At 37.9% G+C, this 22760-nt stretch overlaps 1 protein-coding gene and 1 long non-coding RNA gene across 5 annotated transcripts in view; one reads left to right on the forward strand and one right to left on the reverse strand.

The window, feature by feature from the left end:
• The window catches only part of LOC116719587 (uncharacterized), a 21576-nt gene extending 14392 nt beyond the window's left edge, over positions 1–7184 (reverse strand). The window contains exons 1-4 of the long non-coding RNA XR_004339219.1: positions 7173–7184; positions 5424–5433; positions 2018–2023; positions 31–36 (exon numbers count right to left, since the gene is read on the reverse strand). This is a non-coding gene — a long non-coding RNA (uncharacterized LOC116719587). The remainder of the gene's footprint in view (positions 1–30; positions 37–2017; positions 2024–5423; positions 5434–7172) is intronic.
• Positions 1–22536, forward strand: part of LOC116719574 (complement C3-like) — a 25210-nt gene extending 2674 nt beyond the window's left edge. Inside the window, exons 6-43 of one of the 4 annotated variants that reach the window (XM_032562120.1) lie at positions 516–598; positions 670–757; positions 890–992; positions 1971–2091; positions 2950–3065; positions 4280–4426; positions 4736–4835; positions 4914–5008; positions 5100–5291; positions 6313–6468; positions 6593–6722; positions 6938–7006; positions 8264–8461; positions 8562–8682; positions 8769–8857; positions 8991–9130; positions 10221–10433; positions 10614–10677; positions 11051–11140; positions 11234–11437; positions 11941–12016; positions 12765–12924; positions 13024–13119; positions 13230–13380; positions 15810–15895; positions 15980–16057; positions 18179–18334; positions 18439–18501; positions 18636–18717; positions 18841–18889; positions 19189–19279; positions 19398–19487; positions 19571–19682; positions 19763–19852; positions 20736–20828; positions 20904–20987; positions 21999–22143; positions 22246–22536. In XM_032562120.1, the coding sequence (XP_032418011.1) occupies positions 516–598; positions 670–757; positions 890–992; positions 1971–2091; positions 2950–3065; positions 4280–4426; positions 4736–4835; positions 4914–5008; positions 5100–5291; positions 6313–6468; positions 6593–6722; positions 6938–7006; positions 8264–8461; positions 8562–8682; positions 8769–8857; positions 8991–9130; positions 10221–10433; positions 10614–10677; positions 11051–11140; positions 11234–11437; positions 11941–12016; positions 12765–12924; positions 13024–13119; positions 13230–13380; positions 15810–15895; positions 15980–16057; positions 18179–18334; positions 18439–18501; positions 18636–18717; positions 18841–18889; positions 19189–19279; positions 19398–19487; positions 19571–19682; positions 19763–19852; positions 20736–20828; positions 20904–20987; positions 21999–22143; positions 22246–22387 (4363 nt within the window). In that variant the 3' untranslated portion in view covers positions 22388–22536. Of the gene's footprint in view, positions 1–515; positions 599–669; positions 758–889; positions 993–1970; positions 2092–2949; positions 3066–4279; positions 4427–4735; positions 4836–4913; positions 5009–5099; positions 5292–6312; positions 6469–6592; positions 6723–6937; positions 7007–8263; positions 8462–8561; positions 8683–8768; positions 8858–8990; positions 9131–10220; positions 10434–10613; positions 10678–11050; positions 11141–11233; positions 11438–11940; positions 12017–12764; positions 12925–13023; positions 13120–13229; positions 13381–15809; positions 15896–15979; positions 16058–18178; positions 18335–18438; positions 18502–18635; positions 18722–18840; positions 18890–19188; positions 19280–19397; positions 19488–19570; positions 19683–19762; positions 19853–20735; positions 20829–20903; positions 20988–21998; positions 22144–22245 lie in introns of those variants that run through there. The other 3 variants (XM_032562121.1, XM_032562123.1, XM_032562124.1) reach the window with 3 other exon arrangements.
• Positions 22537–22760: the final 224 nt, after the last annotated feature.

A 22760-nucleotide genomic window follows, 5' to 3' on the forward strand; every position in this document is an offset into this window, starting at 1 on the left:
TTAATAGATATGTGTTTGAGTAAAACAAACGTTGTTCTTTTTTTCTACAAACTACTGACAACATCTCTCTGAAATTCCAAGTAAAAATGTAGTATTTATTTGCAGAAAATGAGAAATGGTGAAAATAACAAAAAAAGATGCAGCGCTTTCGGACCTCAAATAATGCAAAGAAAACAAGTTTATATTCATTTAGGATGAACAATACTAATGTTTTAACTCGTAATTTTTAAACATAATTTTATTGCTACAGTTTTACTGGCTACAGTAAAGGATGGTGAAGAAGCTTGTCGATTTGTGTCATATTAACTTGAGTTATCAGTAAACTGGTACATTACGGTCACAGCCTAAGGAATTCAGGACAGCAATATAACAACCATAGCTACCTATTCACTCTATCTTAACTTTCTTACTAATTAGCACACATTCTTCTACTGAATGGATATGACAGTCAAAGATGGAGGATTGTTTAAACAGGCCAGACATCCTGATGCTCTTCCTGTGTGCTTTGTGTCAAGTGTTGGACTTTGGAAAATCGTGGCAAGGTTTCCAAGCATACCACAGATGAGCTACTCTGCAGAGTTTGAAATCAAAGAATATGGTGAGTTGCATCCTGATGTGCTGGTTATGATTGCTCTGATGTCAGGGCTCACTCAAATCTTAACCTTTCAGTGCTGCCCAGTTTTGACGTTAAACTGATACGCCGAAGTTCGTTCTTCTTTTCGGACAGCAAAGAACTCCACGTAGACGTCAAAGCCACGTACGTTAAGTTTTTCTTTGTTGGAGAAAAGTATTGATTACCATATTGATCTAGGTTTTCTGGAGTACTTTGATCTACAGCAGTAGAAACTAGTGTTAACAATAAATAAAAGCGTCTTCCTGCTGATTTCAGGTACATGTTTGGTGAAGATGTTCAAGGTTCCGCATATGGAGCTTTTGGAGTTGTGCTTCAAAATCAAAAGAAGAGTTTTCCCAGCTCACTTCAGAGAGTGCCGGTAGACATTTACCTTCAGTTATTTTTCTGTTTAGTTTGGCTTCACGTCTGTCTCGAACATTGATCTCCACATGCATAAGAAACGGTTTGAAGCCCTGACAGAAGGGTGAGATTTTACCAGTACAAGCATAATACGGAAAATCATCATGAAAATGCTTTTTCTAATCAAACCCACAGATACTAACCTGTAACTAAATATCAAATGTAGGTTTTGAAAGAGCTCATTAGGAGGCAGTGTTTGTCGTTTAAACTTTTGGCCATCTTCAGACAGATGAATAATGTTAGTAATGCTGACCATTAGGCGTGAGCGATATGGATTTAAAGTTTTATATCACAATTCTGGGGTATGATTCTGATAATGATAAAAGTGATAATAAAAGGTATTTATTATTGCTTTTTTTAGGTAACTGTATTGCTGCAGAGCAGAGCAATCATCCCCCCACAAACACAAATGCTGCTTCTGAAAATCATTCCCGTTTGCAGTCCGCTTCTTTAGGACATCACTCGCATAGAAAAAACGTTATTTGTTTTACTAAACTGCACACAGTAAATGCACTTAATCATATTTACAAATTTGTTGATATTTACCGGTACTATTATTGTACAAACAGTGGACATTCAAAACAAATTGGACAGTTTTTGGGGGATTTTAAAACATTATTCATTGGAATTTATTGTGACAACAATAACTGTAATTCTTATCATGAAAGAAATAATAACCACAATAAATGATAAACAATGTGATAAATGCCCACCCCTACTAACAATGTTTTTTTTATGCAAATATTGATTGAATAGTCATTGATCCCAACGTAGATACCAAACGCAGTGTGCTGCTGCTATGTGATTAGGAACATCACTATTTTTGTTAAAAGTCTGTAGAAAAGGTGAACCTGGTAGAGTTTCCTGTGAGTGTAAATGATATGTAAATGTGTGACAACACCAAACTCTTCAGATAACTTGCATTGTGTGACATTAGATTGAGAAAGGAGAAGGAGTGGTGACCCTGAAGAGAGAACACATTACTCAGGCCTTTGAAAACTTCACAGATCTTATGGGGAGCTCCATATTTGTGGCGGTCAGCGTGCTGACAAGCGACGGTAAGAGACGCAGGGGTTGGTGGGGATCAGTGTCACTTATCCAGGAAAAACTGTGGTAGTCTATTTACAGTTTGTCAGGGTGTATATCCTAATGAAATGGGTAATCTTGATTTTTGTTAAAGCTTTTATATGAAATGTGTTACGTTGGAGTCCTGGAAGTGCAACAATGCAATTAGTAACTAAACTCGGAAATACAACATGATTGTTTCTAAACTGCTAAAATCTTGAACAGAATGTAAATTAGTATGTTATATAGAACATGTATATAAATGTGTCCTCTGTCCTTCAGTATTCAGCTTAACATTTTTTCATTTATGTCATGTCGTTTGTTTTTTGTTTGAAATATTTAGAAATTTCCATTGATCAAATACTGAAAAGCAATTGTTCCATATGATTTTTTTTATTATTGTTATTATTATTTTTTAAGCCTCAGCTTTATTTGGTTTATCAATCTTTTTGGAGGAAATTATGACTGATGTGCCATATGATTTGACTTTAAACCCCATTGAGGATTATATCATGTCACCATCTTTTCCAGTTACATTCAACAGTTTTAAAATGTTAAAAGTACCAAAATATTCTTCCTACATAAAATACTATATTGGAAAATGTTCAGACTGATCACTTTGTGTAAAAAGAGCTGACATTATCCTGAAGTGCATAGTTTCAGCGTTAGAGACTGGTTTCAGGGTTATTCCCTGAAGGAACTGGACTCACTGCTTCCAACAATGGAAGCCTTAAAGGACTTTTTTATTATTATGACTACACAACATTTTATCTGTAAAGTGGTGTACTGTGACATCCAGAGCTTGTGAAACAACAAACTGAAAGCCTGACACTTTATTCTTATCTGCACAGGTAGTGAGATGGTGGAGGCAGAGCTGAGAGATATTTATATTGTCATATCACCGTATATCATCCAGTTCACCAAGACACCCAAATATTTCAAACCAGGATTATCTTTTGATTTTGCGGTAAGATTTATTTTTGTCTTGTTTTGATTCACATGCAGACTTTTCTTGCCTCGTGGCAGGGGGCGCTCATGATCCCAGACATTGTGACTCCACAACTACAGAGTAAGAGACAGTAACAGCGAGCTAGCCATGGAGCTAGCCATGGAGCACGACTGTCAAACTCCAGTCCTTGAGGGCCGCAGGCCTTCCACTTTTAGATGTGCCTAATAATTAGGTCATTAAGGCTCTGGAGAACTGATCTACACAAGGAGGAGGTAATTAAGCCATTTCATTCCAGAGTTTTGCACCTATGGCACATCTAAAAACTGCAGGACAGCGCCCCTAGAGGACTGGAGTTTGACACACCTGTCATACAGGAAAGTCCAGTGCAGCGATATATTTATGGTTTTCTCCTCTTATCACAACAATCACTTATTAATAATCGCAAAATAAACATTAAGCCTAAAACCATACTGCTGCAACAGGCTGAATGTTCTGCTCTTTGTGTGGGAAATATCTGAGTGGTTTTTTTGTTTTGTTGTTGTCAGTTGCTATGGCAACGAGTCTGCGCGTAGCTGCGCTGATACAGAGAGAAAGACGTGGTTTTGAGTTGTACTTTAACGGTTTTTCTCTTTGCTGCGGAGCACAGCACGAAATTATTCATATCTACATGTCCAAGTTTGATTGAGTTAACGGAATTATTCTAATGCGGCAGCGCGGCTTTGCATGGCATGTTAAACAATAGTCTTTTTGCCCTCCTGCGTTGTCCGCATGCGCGAAATTTCCTCACGTAAACAATAACATGCAGGGGGTAAATATTTGTAAATATGATTATGATTAAGTCCTGACTTTCAGATAAGATCTCAGTTTCTGTGAAGCAGAGTAAGTTATAAAAATGTTAAAAGTACCGAAATATTCTTCCTACATAAAATACTATATTCTGTTATTTTGTGGATTATTATATAAAAAAAACTGCACGACTTGAATAGATCAAATAATTACATCAAATGAAACGTGTTTACTGAACCAGCAACCTCCTCCACATGGTCTGTTTTCATTTACTGATGCTGGCAATAAGTTGCACTGAATGTACAGTATTTTTAATAAATTGTTGGTCCAAAGATCAGACTTTCTGGTTCTTCAAACGTCCTCTTTCTTCTCTTTTCCATGCGAATGTATGACTATGTCCATTTCTGTCAGATATGATTGACCTTTGTCTGATTGTTTCTTGAAAGGTTGAGGTTCTGAATCCCGACGGCACTTCTGCACAAGGAGTTCCTGTTGCGATCGATGAAGCTGAGGTTGAAGGCGTTACTTCCGCCAACGGCATGGCGAGACTTTCAATCAATACTTTGGAAAACGCTGGACCACTAAAAATCACAGTAAGTCCTGAGAATTGATAGAAATCTGTTGTCTCACATTTTTATTCAGCATGCTGTTCTCATGTTTAAAGTAAGCATCGAAGCCTGCATGAATGCTCTTGTAAGTTTCTCACATTTCTGACAATAGTGTGATTCAAAAACACGAGGTATCAAATAACATTTTCTTCCTCTAAAAAATAACATTTAATTGTACTTACGGTAGTCATACCTGTAAGAGCTCTATAGCTGCATTTACTAATTGCAGAGTGCATCTCTGTTTGTCAAGCATATTTCTTTATTTAATATTTATATTTTTGCTTAACTGTGTAGGTAAGGACCAACAATCCTCGAATTTCAGCTGAACGACAAGCTTCGGCAAGCATGACTGCTCTCCCTTATCGCTCAACAAGCAAAAACTATGTCCACATTGGTAAATACTAAATTTATGTCCATCAGTTTTCTACTCATAAATACACTTTTTGGTAAATGACTGAAACCGTCTCTGCAGGAGTGACAACAGCAGAAGTAAAACCGGGAGATAACCTGAAAGTCAACATCAACCTCAACAAACAGGACAATCCAGAAAATGACGTGACGTACTTGGTGCGAGAGCAAATATTTTTTGTTTGTTTCTAAAAACGTTTGATTCAGAGCTTTATGCGCAGTCTCTTTTTCTCTTTCCTCCTGTTTTCAGATCCAGAGCAGAAGTCAGTTAATAAAGCACGGACGCTTTAGAGTGAAAGGTCAAGTGATGGTATCCATGACCCTCACTGTTACCAGGGAGATGCTGCCATCATTCCGCATCCTGGCCTTCTACCATCCAAATGACAACGAGGTGGTGTCAGACTCAGTCTGGGTGGACGTGAAGGACTCCTGCCTCGGCTCGGTGAGGCGCGATGCAGCAGCAGGGTTCAAGTGTGAAAATTAAACAAATCCACCGCTCTATTTTGTTTTTTATTTATTTAATTAACATTTTATTTTTGACCAATAGAATTCTTTTTTTTTTTTTTTTTTTTACCTTTAAGCAGCTTCTAAATTTAGATTTTTGGATTGCTCTAATATTTTTTTTATTATAAGTTTCAGTTCAGACATTTCTTAAAGACCTTCTGGCGTCTTATGGATTTACATCCACCAAGATATCGAGACAGGAAAATTGAAAATTAAATCCAACTTCTAACTGAATCTCTGTTTAGCTGTTCGGTATTATTGATCATGGTAAATAATTTGGACACGCTTTATAACATAAAGGTCCACAAATGGATTTTTGTGTCGAAACCATATTGACATGTAAAGGAAAACCCCTTTCAAAGATACAAACATGAACAAATCAAGTCAAAATGGTGATATAATGGTTTGGTAACTTATAATACAACTTCAGTTTAATGTTGTGTGTATTGGGATGAATGGAGTAAAATGGCTCTTGTATATAGACAGTGTCATGAAACTCTGGTGTGAGGTGGTAAGGCTGACGCAGAGCACCCAGGTTGAAGTGAATAAAATCACCATTAAACCATTAACGATGGTTTAATGGTGAAATGCAATTCTAAAATCCAGGCAGCACAGATAAGCAGACACTAAACGTTCAGAGCTGGTAGCAACTATAACCGAACGACAGACTGGACAGCTTGACAAGACAGATTAGACAGAAACGACAAGGAGCCGACAAAGACACAGAAACCTAAAACGACCACACAGAAAAACTCAAATCACTACAGACAGTTTAAATTCTGCTTTAAATGATCTGCTTTTTTGTTTTTGATGATAATGTTTGTGTCTCCCAGCACTCGCGTTCTCTAAGCATCATCCTCATCTCTTTGTCGACATGCCTTCCACTATTATTCACAGTTCTTACACTTTTGATCGTATTATGCATGGAAATAAGGGACGGTCTCATCTATTTTCAACAGTTGAAACTAGAGCCACTGAAACTCTCCGCCTCCTATCAGCCTCGGAAGAAGTTTAACCTGAAAATCACAGGAGATCCTGAGGCCACAGTGGGGCTGGTGGCTGTGGACAAAGGCGTCATCGCTCTCAACAAGAAGTACCGTCTGACACAGAAAAAGGTGATCTTCTTTCCTGATCATGTTCAGCACTTAAAGCCAAAGCGTCTTTGTATGTCAAAGGCTCATCTTAGAGTTGCTTTTTTTTCTTTTTTGCATTTTATCTTGAGCTCTTTTGATTCCTCAGGTGTGGGACACAGTTGAGAACCACGACATCGGCTGCACACACGGCGGAGGAAAGGACAGTATGAGTGTGTTCTACGATGCCGGGCTGTTGTTTCAGTCCAACTTACAATCCGAGACGCCGTCCAGACAGGGTAGCTAAACAAAACAAAAATACAATGTTGTAAATGTTGTATGAAAGAAGAGAGCTGGTGGCTTGTTGTCCTGTTCTGGTTCAAACAGGCGGCCTTTCTTTCTTTTCTTTTTTTTGCATAAGGCTAAAATAAAAAAAAACAATCTAATTTCTTCTTAACTCGACCTGGAGTAAATCTGAAATAACTTTGTCGTGACATGTGCGTCCATGTTTTAGAGCCGACGTGCTCAGCTCTCCGGAGGAGGAAACGGGACACCGCCCTGATGAACGCCACCACCGAATTATGTAAGAGCCGTCACAGAAAACAAGAACAATCTGCATCCATGTTTGACTTGAGTGATCTCTCAGGCAGTTTTGGCTTTTTAGACTTATTTAATTGTAAATACATCTTGTGTTTGTTAAACATACAGAAAAACAGCAGGTTCTTGGTACATCCATTTCATTGCTGTACAACACGTTGTAATGGATGCATAATGTATGATATCACTAGTAAATCCTTTGGCAGCTGATCTTTTGACACATTTACAAATATGCTGCATCTTGATCCAGAAATAATCTGCAAAAGTAATTAAACTTCCACTATCTTATTCCCATGAATGGGTTTAAAACTCTTCTCAAACGGGGGTTATTGTCTATTTGTCAATCACAAAGTGCCATTTCCTTAGTTCAGTGAAGTAACTACGCTACCTTCAGCTGGTATGAAAATGCTGCATATGTCAAAACGCACAAGAAATTTGACCTACATCATATCTGTGTCTGACCCTTTGAAATTGGCGTCTGTGTCTTTAGTGTCAACACTTCTCCTTCAGCATGCCATCACTTCTCCATGCCGTCTGTTGATGCGGTTTACAAACATTTGTAGGAGCGTTGGACTGAGAAGTACTGTAGTTCATCAGTTCGTTAAGGCAAACTTGAATGGTTGCCACGGGCGATTCAATGGTTTTTAAAACATACATCAATAAGTAAAAGCAACAGCTCGGGTATGTTGTTGATGAGGGAATAACTTTATAACATGATGCAAAGCTAAAAAAAAACAAAAAACTTTTTGCACAACACTCCTTCTTTTAGAGTGTAATAGCATTTCTTAAACCTGCTTCATGAAGTCTTAATCTTATGTTCTATTTTTGTAAGTTTTTATTTAGTTTGTGCTTAAATCAGTTTGTGATGTCTTTATTGTCTGTTCCTTTAATTACTGTTTTGTAAACTGTACACCTGTGTGCCTCTTGGCCAGCACTCCCTCAATCATCTCTTTAGACTTTCTGGTAAAAAATAACAGCAAATACATTTAACCATAAATACCCATGACTTTAACTGAATCTCACCAATAAAACTTCAGTAAAATATAAATATAAACAAAACAAGCTGATTTTATTTTTAAACGCTTGGTTTTTAAATTATGCTTCCAACATGTTTATTTTGTAAGTTAGTTTGATTTTTTTTTTTTTGTAGCTTGTCTTTACGCTTATCCTTACCAAACTGTTTTTATGCTTTCAATCAGCTTCTTGTGCTAATTTTTTTCCGCACAACCTTCTGTGTAACCAGTGAGTCAATATGACAACGACCTGCAGCGGGACTGTTGTTTGGATGGCACGCGGGAGACCACAGTTTCGTATTCCTGTGAGCGTCGCAGCGAGTACATTTTGGACGGTGAGCCCTGCGTCGAGGCTTTCCTGCACTGCTGCCAGGAGATGGAAAGAAAACGAGCCGAGAGGAGAGAGGAAAACCTTAAACTAGCTCGCAGTAAGCGCCTGGAACAAGAGACGAGAGGCGACAGCATCGCTGTTTTTCCAGTTTTGTTGTTTGAAAGAAATAAAATGTGATTATTTTTGTCAAACTCGAGGTGAGAGTGACGACAGCAGCTACATGGACACCAATGATATTGTCTCTCGCACCAAATTCCCTGAAAGCTGGCTGTGGTCCGATGTCAAATTGCCAGCATGTCCTGCAGACAAGCCTAACTGGTGGGTTCACTGAAACTTTTACAGATGAACAAAAAGAATCACGCTATCAGTTTAGCGTGATAATCTTAAATGCTTCTTTGTTTCAGTGAAGCAACCACCTTCGTAAAGAATATGGCTCTGCAAGATACGATCACAACATGGCGGTTCGCAGGAATTGGTCTCTCCAAAGCTGGTGGTGAGAATCCAGCAATTAAAAACGAGGCTTCAGTGTTTAGTTGTTTCAAACTCAACATCAGCTGATCCATAGATTTTAGTCCCTCATTGTTTCACTGTTCCTTTATTTTCTGTGTCATTTGTGTTGTTTGAAGGCCTCTGTGTGGCCGACCCTTTGGACATTGTTGTCCGAAAGGACATCTTCATTGAACTCAGACTGCCCTACACAAGTGTTCGAGGAGAGCAGATAGAAATTAAAGCTGTTCTGCACAACCATAATCCTGAGCCTGCCACTGTAAGTAATGCAACATGGATTACCCACTGATAATCCTAATCTACTTAAATGAGGATTGAACAGTGTATGACTATAAGATGGGGTTGTACTGGAATAAATGTAATTGATTTGAAGCTTTAGATCAAATTACATTTTATATAATGTGAACCAGGCCTGTTTGTAAAGTGACGAGGTATATCAGTTGTAAAGTTGTTTAGCTAAACTAAACTCAGTGTTGGCTCCTGCAAAGCCCCTCCATGATTCCCAAATCCGAAATTTTGAGGTGGGATAATTGCCGTGCCGTCTTTCACAAAACACGTAACTTAGTTTTCCTAATGTCAGCATCAAGCAGGCTAAACCAACAATCCAGCCTGCATGTGCATGCATGTAAGCAATAAAAACTATGTTTATACAGACGTAGATTTATGCAGTTCTTTGTTTAAAATAATTGAACTACAATAAACATACATGTTGTTTAATTCAGACTTTGGCACGACTCATTTGGTAATTACAGATAAACAGAAACACATTTCAAACATTAACTCCGTAAAGAAAAGCTAGCACCAGGGGATTACATGTTGACATGGGGAAAATAAAATAAAATAAAAAAACTAAGTGGTAATAGTAATAATAATAATAACAGTACAAAATAAACTGTAAAAATATACCCGCAAGTAAACAGAGGTATCAGGATCCATTATGATTGTAATCTTTGTTTTCCACTTAGATTCAAACTTCTCCATCTTAAATTATAGTCTTGATGTTGTTTTTTCCATAATGTAAACTTTTTTAATTCCGTCTCTCCATTGCATAATACTGGGAGATTGTCATTTTATCCAAGCAGATGTAATACATTTCTTCTCAATCAGAAGCAAGACTCTTAAGTATTTACTGTCTTTGTTCGTCATGTCCCTGGAAACTATTCCCAAAATCTGTGTACAGATGGGTCCAAATCTAAATAAATGGCTAAAATACGTTTTATCTTGTGCTTGTTTGACCATCTTTCTAATGCTGCGCTTGGCATCTGCCTACATTGACCAAATCAAAACCATCTGAACTGAATTGAACTGAGTAACCACGTTGTACCTTTTCACCTGTTGTTGTTTTCAAGGTGCGCGTGCATCTACTTGAGACAGAACATGTGTGCAGTGCAGCTTCTAAGCGTGGAAATTATCAACTGGAGGTCAAAGTTGGAGCCTCAAGTACACGAGCAGTTCCCTTTGTTATTATTCCAATGAGAGAAGGAGATTTCAACATCGAGGTCAAAGTGGCTGTGAAGGACTCTGAACAGGGTGACGGATTTAGAAAAATGCTGCATGTTGTGGTAAGAGAAACAATCAGTTCGTTAATTCAAGTACATAAAATCCAACCATTCTGTGTTTTGGTTGTCTTTCACTCCCATTGGGTATTGAGTTCATTTTAAAATGATTGAATTAACAAAACCCGATATAACACACAAAAAAAAGCTAAATTTTAGATGTTTCCTCGTTGTTGTTTCTTCTAGCCTGAAGGCATTCTGATAAAATCTCCTCTAACTATAACGTTGGACCCTGAAAACAAAGGAAAAGGTAAGACTCTAGTAAACATTTTTATTTACTCATCTTAAAGCACACGGATCAATCTCAATAAGTTATGTGATTGAAAAAACGTACTTATTTCCATCATTTAATTTAAAGTGCTTTACTGGGCCTGGCTTTTAAGAACAAACTATTGCTAAATTGAGAGATCTCTGGTTCAAGAGGAAAGGAACACTTGAAATGAAAACAGGAAAAGGCTTCAGGCGAAGCAAGAAGGAAATGTAATGAGCAATGAGTAAACAAAGTGGGATGGCGATGAAGTTATGATGAGTGGATGAAGCAGACAAAGAGCACTGAGTTTAGAGCAACGCCATAGACACTTCTAAAGTAGTGACAATTAATAAATCTTTTTTTTAAAATCCAGATGGCAAACAAGTGCAGCTGCTCCGCAGTAACATTCCTCTGATAGACATCATACCGAACTCAACTACCAGCACGCAAATAGCAGTTACAGGTGATACGCAAATAAACCAGATATAAAACTGCAAGGTGCAAGGAAGACTGCATGATGTCAGCTTATCGTTCTTGCTCGTGGGAATGTTGCCAGGAAAAAAGCCTAAAGAAGAGCTGAAGAACGCCGTCACTGGAGAGTCGATGAGCGGTCTGATCTACCAACCGTCTGGTTGTGGAGAGGAAAACATGATCCACTTGACAATGCCCGTCATTGCAACCACGTATTTGGACATGACCTACCAGTGGGAAGCCGTGGGGGTCGAGAGACGGGATGAAGCCCTGCAACACATCATAACTGGTGGGACTAATAAATATATACTTCTCTGATGATTTATATCATAGGTCAGGGATCTTCAACTCCAGTCCTCAAGGGTTGGAGCTGACACTTAATCAAATTACCTCCACAGTCAAGTTCTCCAGAGTCTTGCTAATCATCTGATTATATTCTCATTTGTGTCGAAGCATCTAAAAGTTTCGGGACAGCGACCCTTGAGGACTGGAGTTGACGACCCTTTCTAGGTTTATGTTGATCTAGGAAGTGGTTGCAGGTGCAATCATGTCACAGAATGTCTATAACAGATTGAAGATGATTCTATTTAATTATGTGTATTAAAGTGAATAAAAACTGTTGCGTGTTGCTCCATGGGATCTTATTCAAATTCAATTTGAACTTTATAAAGAAATAAAATTTTAACCTTGTGCACACTGTGTACTTCTTTCAGTCTGCAACAGCGTCAGAGCACATGATTTCACAAAAAGTGAACTTCAATCAGTGAATCGTGTTTGTTTTGTTGGGCTTAGGTTATCGTAATCAGCTAAGCTACCGTAAAGGAGATGGATCTTTTGCTGGATATCCTGATCATGACAGCAGCACCTGGTGAGCCCTGAAAACCTTCACACTTAATTATGTAGCTATGATAATATAAACACTCCTATTGACTGATCAATAGCTGGTTCTTTTTCAGTCGTCCTATTGGCTTTCTGTAGTTTTCACATTCACTATGTTTAGTCGCATTTGAAGCCCAGGGGAAGGGAGAAGAGACGATCCATCAGGACTTCAGGACTTCATTTTAAAAGAGGGTTTTAAAGATAAATATCAGATTATTTTGCAGTTCTTACACTCTGAAAAAGAATTTAAATATTTTCAAAGTCAGAAGAAGCTAGCAATATTTGCAGATCTTTTGTAATTAAGGCTTGGCTGATCTGGGAACACCTTGGGATTCCCCCGGAGGAGCTGGCCCAAGTGGCTGGGCAGAGCGAAGTCTGGCCCTCTCTGGTTAGGCTGCTACCTCCGTGAGCAAAGCCCGAATAAGTGCAAGAAAATCAATGGATGGATCATTTATATTAAGTTAATTCTTGATTTGTTGAGTTCTCTGTAAATTAGAAGCCACAGCAAAAGTCTGAACATTTTAGAAAGATCTACTGGAATCCTGGGAAAGTATTGCTCAATGCCACTTTAAAAGATTACAAGTACAACTCCTAAAACAAGCATATCATGACTAAACAAAATGGTTGACTGAAGGCTTTAAGTACCTCTATGTAGACGAACTTACAATCTGATTTATGTTCGGTTTGATGTTTCAGAAGTGACCAACCTTTCTGCATCCTCTATTTTCCCCCAAAAGGCTGACGGCGTATGTTGTCAAGGTGTTCTCCCTGGCCCACAGACTGGTGGCCGTTGAAAGCAAAGTCATCTGTGACGCCGTCAACTTTTTGATTCACAATGCGCAGCAGTCTGATGGGATGTTCAGAGAAGTTGGAAGAATGTCCCACGTAGAGATGATTGTGGGCACCATGAAATCATCCAGACCTATTATTCATTGTTTTAAAAAGCATAGTATTTGTAAACCAATATCAATGTGAGAATAAGTTGTGTGTCCGTAGGGTGATGTCGGCGGCACAGATTCGGACGTCTCCCTGACAGCCTTTTGCCTCATTGCCATGCAGGAGTCAAGCGCATTATGTAGTGCCAATGTAAATGTGAGGATCTTTGTTTTCTCTCACAATACAGTGTATTGTAATGCCATGTTTCCACTTTCAATATTCTAATATTGCTCACCTTTTTTAAATTTCTCCTCTGTTTTGTCCAGCGTTTACAAGACAGCATAAACAAAGCAGTGAGCTACCTCCAAAAGCGCCTTCTGACCTTAATCAACCCATATGCCGTTGCCATGGCGTCATATGCCCTGGCCAATGAAAACAAACTGAACCTGGAGATCCTGCACAGATTTGCCTCTCCAGGTGCGATCACACAGCAACACACACTATGGAGCAATTCCAATGAAACAATTTAGATCACTTAACCTCACAACTACAGCACAAAGAGAAGATGAGAGTTGCATTCAAGATCCCCAAGAAATTTTAATAAAGGCAAGAATAAGGCCAAGCCCAAGCAAATCTAAGATCATCACACAGTAACACAGATCATGTAACCTCACTACAGCACAAAGAGAAGACGTTAGCGTTGTCTTGGTCTTTACCACAGGCCAAGACAAGACCCAGACTAAGGCCAAGCAAATCAGAGACTATTTATAAAACATCTACATTGTATAAATCTCTGTTCATTAGTGAACTAACCTGTAGCAAGTATTCGGACTTACTGGTTCCACTGATGCAACCAACTTTTTTCTGCAACAGGCAGTGAGAGACATTCTTCCCTTCTGAATGTTTCTGAAAAAAAACCATTTATATATATACTGGAAAATGTTTTCCCTCCATTTTTAAATTTTCTTACCTTCAACGTGTGGGGAGCAAAGCGGCAACTTTGAACTTTCCCAAGTAAAAATAAGATTTGGATTTAAATTGAATTGAATGCAGATAAACTTTTGCCACTTAGTTGCAGCTAAAATAAAGTATGTTTCATGTTGTCTCGACTGATCTTAAAGAAAAAACCTGCAACACCTCTGAGACAAGATTATGACTCTTTGCCATTTTGTACGTTTGCGATTTTAGTCATATTGCACCCGAGTTTTGCAGTATTAAAAGGTACAGTCCATCACAGACTGAACGAGTGTCAATTCATACTCATCTTTTTATAGGCCTGGCGGCCCACCATGCTTTACGAGCCCCACCGCCAGGCCAAACCTTTCTTGTTTATGTTTTTAGGAAAATAATAATAAATTTTAAAAAAACACTTTTTTTTTTAAAGCCGGATTGCAAGCGTCTCTGTTGCTCTGAGCGTTTCACTGGCAGATCAGATTTACTCCTAAAAGATATGTTTATAGAAGATAGGTTTATAGTTTATGCATTTAAAGCCGGACCAATGACACCACTGGCACCTCTGCGCATTGCCTCTGCGCGTTGCAGCAGCTGGATGTCTTAAGTTTACCTCAGTGCGGATCCCGCTCACCTCCTTTCACTCAAACTGGACACAGGCTATGACGGGGTTGATATTTACATCAACCCTGTGAGGAATTATGTTTCTTTCCAGAGTTTTTGAAGGTAGTGGTGACAAGGTTGTGGACAAAGAATTTTGTGCAGCTTTTTCATCTCAACACGCTGCCCAGCGCCCAGCTCTGTCTGCACTGATAAAGTTTGTCTATGGTCCCGGTTGGTCGGTCCGTTAGTGGTTAACGAACCAGCGCTAACCTCATCATGGAGGTTCAGCCCATTGAGGAGCTTTCGCGCTCGCCTCATAGTCACGCAACATGCTCGTTTTATATTATTTTATTATTATTTTTAGTATTATTTTTCTGGTTACGAAGCATCAATCCATATCAAATGCTTTGTCCACTTAGTCAGACAGAGTTAATGCGCGGAGACCTGAGAAACTCGTCCCATAAACTGGACCAACCAAAATAGTTTCTGTGTTCCCTTGTTAAAAACTCAACAGACACGAAATGGAAGAGCAACTAGAGCCACATTAGCAGCATTAAATTGAATCTCCTGTTTGTTGCGCATCTCTGCGCAGTGCAACGGATTTAACTCTTCATGCAGGGCCGGTCCAAGGCTGTATGAGGCCTGGAGCAGAGCTTGACTTAGGGGCCCCTCTTGCTGCTAAAAACATCAGCACCTCTAACAGCTTCTGTGTTAGATTTAGTTAAATCTAGGACAGGGGGAGTAGTTTAATTGGCCAACCTAAAAAGCAATAAATTATCATTACAGTTTACTAATTTGTATTTGTGAACAAACAGAGCTCAAACTCAAAGATTAAACTCACAGCATCAGATTGTTGCTATGGTAACAAAGCAATTTAACTATGAATATTGTTCTTTGAAGTATTTCACAAAAAAGTTGCTGTTGTTCAAAGATCGAATAGCAGAAAGGTTCATCTGACAGAGTAGGATTTTGACAGCCAGTAACAACCTCACTAGGTTTTTGAGTAGATAACATTATTTAGAGTCGTAAAGGTCATGAAAGGTCATGCGTTTTTCTCAGGTTGTAAACAGGTCGGGTTGTCCCTTCAGTGGAAAACTCACTTAAGTCTGGATTAATTGTCTTCCTCTCATCTATGGTATCTCTTTCTTGCACAGTTTAATTTCAAGTGTTACCCTGGACAACAGCTGTTCTTTTCCACTGAGATGCAGAAAAAGCTGCACTGCATTTTGAAATCATTGTTCAAATCTGCATATAATGTCTAGGTTCACACCGTATTTCTTGATTTTTCTCAGTAAATGTGTTGCTTCCCCTGGTGTTTTTGGGAGGCTTCTTGAGATTGTTGTTGTCCTCAGATCTGTCCCACTGGCCTGTACCAATGGGTCGTGTTTACACACTGGAAGCCACAGCATACGCTCTTCTGGCTCTGGTCAAAGTCAAGGTCAGGATGTCTTACTTACTGCTGTGACAACATAGACGATCATTCTGGTTAACAGCTTTAACTTGGTCTGTTTTTATCGTAAAGGCCTTTAATGAAGCTTGGCCGATTGCGAGGTGGTTCAACAAGCAGCAAAGAGAAAACGGAGGCTTTGGATCAATTCAGGTAACGTAAAACTTGGCTTTTTCTTTCAAACCTTTATGAGACTGTTTCCCAATCTCTGCATATCTAAGTACCATGATACTGACAGTTTTAAAACGTTGCACAATCACTCTTGGACTTTGTCAGATTGTCGTGTTGAGAAGATGAAGATCTTGTCCAGAGGAACTGCAGGGCAGTACCTCCTCTGCTGAACTTGTTTTTATTGTAATTGAAAAAAATGCAGAGAAAGACATTTTTGTTACCATCTATACATCAATATGTAAGCAAATGATTTCTCGTCATAATTTTTTTTTTAGCTTTAACCTGAAACACGATTATGTTTAGTCTGAAAGGAGGCCAAAAGATGCTACGTATGAAATACTTCAGAGGTAATCTATAGGCAGCCATCACTGTCAATGTTCGCCCAGCTTATATATCTCATGTCAAACTCGAGGCCCGTGGGCCAAATCTGGCCCATCATGGCTTTTTATGTGGCCCTCTAGATTCTAGATTAAACACTAGGAGTGCTGAAATATTATGTTATCAATCAAATCAATGCAGTTTTTATCCGTTTACTGCCAAATTATATCAATCAGTCCCTCTAGTTTCATGGGAATTATCATGGAAATTCACATACTTTTTTGCGCTAATAATTGGGAGTTTATTGCAGATTTTTCTCAAAAATTGTGAAAAACTTTCTTACTTGTACTAAACAGCTGCCTCACTCTTAATTGATGTCACATTAAAGTTCATGCTCTATACAGTGAATAATAAAAAGTCCCATTTACCATCATAAATAAGCGTAAATATCACGAATACTTCCCAATTGGTGCCACAACGATTTTGGTTTTTATTGCAAAAAATCACAAAAAGAATCACGAAATCCTGCAGGGGGGACTGAAAAGATGTTCAGAAATAATATTTAATTTTAAGAATTCATTGATATTTTAACAGTTTGTAAACAGGTTTTATCAATACATTCTGGCAGAACCGGCCCTTTAAGAGCCTTCATGATCTTGATTTGGCCCAAAACAAAAATGAGTTTGACACCCACCTTAGGTAAAGTAAGTTCTCAAAATTTCCTCGACTACAGATTTCTTTTTTAAAGAAAGTTTGCTTGAAACAAAGATAGCTGCGCTCAAACTACTCATCTTTTTTGGCTGTTGGTGCTTATTAGCTTGGTAGATACCACAGAAACATCATGGGTCTCATTTCTAAAACTTTGCCCAGGATCTATACTATTTGCCCAAAAGGAAAAAATGGCATACCTCCGGAATAATCCAGATTGATAAAACTATAACCAGAAAGCAATTTCTCCTTCAGAAATTTAAGCTTCACCTCACCATTTTTCCTACATTGCTCATGTATTCATATCCTCTACATTCAACCATAAATAGTCGATGCAAAGTGCCTCATAAATATAAGGTCAGCTGATCAATCTTATTCATGGCCAACAATGGCAATCACAAAGAACAGAGTAATGAAACACAATTTCACAGATATTCAGTGAGATGGGGGAACAAAATCTCATTTTTGTTAGCCACTGTAGTGGCGTGACAGATAAAAGTTACACACCAACATTGGCATTTTAGTAGAAGGCCCATAGACGCTCCCTATGAGTAATATTAAAGCTCACCTCCTCTGCGCTCTGTGGGGTTGGACAGGAAGTGAGGAGCCAGCGTTTAGGGGGGCAGTCACTGCCCTCTGCAGGTCACAGCGGAGGAGTGCATCAGGACGAAAGACTCAAAAAGTTAGAATTTACTTCCGCGTTCTCCCATTTGCCCAAGGTCTTCCAGCAGTGGCAATGCCTCTTCTGTCAGGTTTGTTTTTTGTAGGTCACAACTTTAACGTGAAAAGTGCGCACTAGTTTGAGGCCCTTTTATTGTCTACGCCACGTTTATAAGTGAGACCCCAGGCCTCCTCTGACTCATGTCACTCACTCTCACACAGACTTTTTGAATGAGAATTATTATTTATGTATATCAAAACTGTTTAATAACATATTAGTACTGAGAGTTAATTAATCCAGATACCACCTGTAGTACCTTTGTCACACTTTAAAACCACAACTTTGTGAAATAGCGTTGATAGGTGTGTTTCTTTAAGGTCAGAACTCGTTTTGTAATGTCTGTCTTGACTCTGCAGGCCACTGTGACAGTGTACCAGGCCGTGGCAGAGTTCTGGACCAGTGAACAGAACCCAGGCTATGATCTAAATGTGGACATCTTGTTGCCGGGCAGATCAAAACCTGTAAAATACAACTTCAACAGGAGGAACCACTTTTCCACAAGAACATCTAAAGTTCGAACAAGCATTTTATAACAATTAGTGGCTCAAACTATTATGAAATAAATCTACTTTATGTGTTTTTGCTGATCTGTTTATTTGATATTAAATCACTATAGATCAATAATATAAACCAAGATGTGACTGTCGTTGCTACAGGCCTAGGAGAAGCCACAGTGACGGTAAGTGAAATGTTGTTTTGGGTTCAGTTGTAGTCATGGAAAGTCAAACATATTTTTAGTTTTAAATACTCAAGAATGACTTCCTATTTATTTATTATATGCTAACTTAAAACCTGCATTTTTTTATGTGACAGATGGTGTCGTTGTTTTATGCTTTACCTAAAGAAAAGCATAGTGATTGTCAGAAGTTCAATATGACAGTACAACTCCTCCCAGGTTAGTCTACTTGTGTTTTGTGTCTCTTTGTGTGTTTGCATGAGCTTGTTTTATACCTAACCGGTGTGACTTTCCACCAAACAAACAGAGGAGTACAAACAATTTTGTCTGTTGTGTTTCCAGAAAAAACAAGTGAGGTTGAGAAGATATACAACATGAGAATACTACTTTTGTAAGATCTATAAGGCTATTTCATGAAAGTTGTCCATTTAACCCTCAAATGTAATCTTAATCAGGAAAAATTCATTCTGGTAGTGATTGCCTCAGTAATTGAGACGATCATCTGGTAAGATATAAACATTTTGAAATCCGTGAGTTCCTTCTTTTTACAGCAAGCTTTACAAAGATCTAATAAAATGAAAAGAAAAAAAACCCAAAACAAAAGTATGTTCATTTAGCACCAAATTATATTAATTATCATAACTTTGTATTTTTATCTACTCCTTCTTTGCTCATTTTTATTCTGAACAGATATAAGAACAAATATCAAGATGCCGCCATGACAGTTTTCGATATTGGTTTGCTAACCGGCTTCACTGTTAACACCAAAGACCTAAACCTTGTAAGACACACACAGACCTTCAAGCTTAGACTGATCAAATGTCTTGGTCTAAAATCTCTAAAGTAAAGAGTTGTTTTTGTGCTCACAGATGAGAATCTCAGTTGTTTTTTGCATTTAGTTATCTAAAGGTCGTGCCCGCACTATCTCAAAATACAAGGAGATTATCAGTGACTCAGAAAGAAGCTCAATCATCATCTACATGGACAAAGTCAGTCTTTAGTATTACATCCATTCAACCCTTTTGCATCCATATTCTCCTCTTTCATTTGTCTTATTGATATTTCTCCAAAGGTTTCACACACAAAACCAGAGGAGATCATTTTTAGGATTCACCAGAAGCAGGTAGTGGGAGTACTGCAGCCAGCAGCTGTGTCTGTTTATGAGCACGACAGCCCTCAGTATGGTAATTACAACACATCGAAAATGTCTTTAATATATATAGATATACATTTTAAATCTGCTTGTGTTTAATACACCATGCAGAGACACGCTGTGTGAGGTTCTACCATCCAGAAAGGGAGGCTGGAAAGCTGCTGCGGCTCTGCAAAAATGATGAATGTATTTGTGCTGAAGGTGAATAAAACTTGTCTTAATAGTCGGTGGAAATTAGTATAAATTAGTTTACAAATAAATATTACTTCTTTGGATCAGACGAGATCATGACCAGTGATGCATACAGCTAAATTTACGACCTCGAACTTGTTTGTAAAGAAATAAAACAATACATGTTCAAAAATTGCAAGACGCACTAATAACCGTTGTCATTTGAAATGTGAAACACTGATATTCGGATTTTGTCTCTACTAGGTTCATGCTGCATAAAGAAATTCTGAATTATTTGCAAAACTAGAAGAAAAAAAATTATCCAATGTTCTTTTAGCAGAGTTTGACTTCTTACTGACCCCTGCTGGTCTTTCTAAGTAGTAGCATGAGGCTGGTACTCACCATGACCTTTGAGTCAATGTAGTACAAACATTGAACAAGGTAATCTTCATCTAAAATAACCATGAAACATGAACTAAAATCTACATGACAATCATAAAATTATTCGGTTTCTAGGATAGTGTACAATTTTCTTAACTACAACATTTACATACAACTTAAACAACAATGTAAAAACAGGATTTCCAAGTTACCCTTCTTATGAGGACAATGCTATTCCCTTTCTGTCAGAAGAGGGATTTATACTTTTAAAATCCAGATCTATTGCTGTCGGGGTGTGTAGTAGTGGAAGTAGGACCCTGATCCTAAGGTAATCATATTAATGTACTTTTGGGTTCATAAATTAAGCCTATTATATCTCTGAGTGCAGTGGCTAAGAAATTAGATAGGTTTTACTGATATTTTTTGCTTTTGGTGATGAGGGAGGTTATATTCATTCACTCTGAGTTCCTGACTGTTTTATGAAGGAAGATCTTGGGTTATTTGTCACATTGCACCTGCTGTGTGATTGCAGAGAACTGCAGTATGCAGAAGAAGGGCAAAATCGACGACGACGACCGGACAGAGAAGATTTGTGAGACTGAACTGAACAGCAAAATAGACTTTGGTAAATGTGTATTTGTATACATTTCCCAATGAGTTGTGTAAATGTGCTGATGATGTACAACTTGCATATTCTCAGCTTACAAAGTGAGAGTGGAAGAGTTTGCAGACGGTTTGTCCACCGATATTTATACAGCGCTTGTGCTTGATGTCATCAAAGAAGGTGGGTTTGTGTCCATCACACTTACAGCTTTTGAAAGTTATAAAAATTTACTGTTGGATCTTTATTTATCTTTATTTCTTTATTTATCTTACTAATAGAGTAATGTATTAATAAGTGGAGCATCAGCAAGAATTTAATATTAATATAACACTTTGTTATGTTTCTAAATGGCTTTTCAAGAGTATTCAAACTTCTTGAACTTGAAACTTCTTGTGGTTTGTCATTTACAAACCACAAGCTTCACTTTATTTTATTGATATTTTATGTAACAGACCGGCACAAATTAACAGTGCAAGGACTGCTGAGTTATCCACTATTTATTGGTTTTGTCCTGATTAAGAAATTTAAAATATCTATATGCAATTAATCAAAACTATTTTTAACCTTGAGAAAAAGATCCTGTTTTGAAAAGATGTTGCTTTGGTATCACATTTGAAATATAGATTATAGTGTATTTGTATGTTCGAATGGCCCAGTCAAAGTCCAATTCTTACTTTAAGTAAGACATGAGAATTGTTGTTGATGTTCTCCATTGAAACAGACTGAAGATGAGCATCTTTGCTAAGGAGATTAAGGGAAGAAAAACATCCAAAGTTATCGTCTTGAGGGCCCATATATGAAGGCACAACACTGTTTCACTTTAACATTTTCTCCCTCTTCACTATTATGGGTTGCTTTGCAGCTTATCAAAATAAAATTGCCAAAAAATACCTTCCAGTTCGTTGCTGTATTTGTTTTTTACACTGTAATATTTGCTTCCCAAACAAAATCAAAAATTCATTAATCAAAGTCCCATTGAAATGGGACCAAAGGGACAAAAGTTTTTGAAATACAATTTATTAGTAACACTGATGGTAACGTTATTATGATATAAATGTATTGCTGAAAATATGTGCAGTGATTTCAGAAAGACGTGGTGGTGATGATTATAACGATGGTGCAGTTTCTCTCTCTGCAGAGTCACTATATCCGATTAAATTGCAATATAAAAAACTGTGTTTTTAATCATAGGAAGTTCAGATGTGGGTCTTCAGAATAAAAGGCGCACATTCCTCAGTTTCCGGCACTGCAGAGAAGCTTTAGACATAAAAATAGGTCAAAATTATCTCATCATGGGCACCTCCAAAGATATTCACGCTGATGAACCCAATCATTCGTAAGTTTACTCTGGTTGTCATTGATCATCAGTTTGTCAGTTGTGTAGTTTTGTCAGGATTTTAAACATGAATTTTCTCTTGGTTTTCCATTTTTCTATCAGGTACCAATATGTACTCGGTGAGCGGACCTGGATTGAGTACTGGCCCACCGAAGCAGAATGTGGAAATAAGAAATACAACGCCACATGTGCTGGCATGGAGGCAATGGTCAATCAGTACACTCTCTTTGGGTGTCGACAGTAATAAAACAAGTGAAGGCTTGAATAAGATTTCTGCTTTTCAAAGTTTACTGACACATAAGAGTCTATGTTGTGCCATTTCAATGAAATATGAAAGCTTCAGTGTAAAAAGAGTCAATTATGTTACATCAAATGAACATCTTTCAAGTAGGATCTGAAATGCTTTTATTTTGATCAAAATAAATGTATGTATTTCGTGAGAAATGTGGGCGTCTTTTCACTAAGAAAAAACAGCTAACATTCAAGTAGGTACCGTAACATTTTCTTCGACCCTGTTTGGAAGAAATGTCAAAGTCTTGGTCAAACAATGCATTATTAACAAGAAAATTAGAATTTTTTAAAAATAAAATTAGTAGATAGTAATATTTTCAAGTATA

Source organism: Xiphophorus hellerii, chromosome 5 (genome assembly GCF_003331165.1).
Source record: "Xiphophorus hellerii strain 12219 chromosome 5, Xiphophorus_hellerii-4.1, whole genome shotgun sequence".
Classification (NCBI taxonomy): Eukaryota; Metazoa; Chordata; class Actinopteri; order Cyprinodontiformes; family Poeciliidae; genus Xiphophorus; species Xiphophorus hellerii.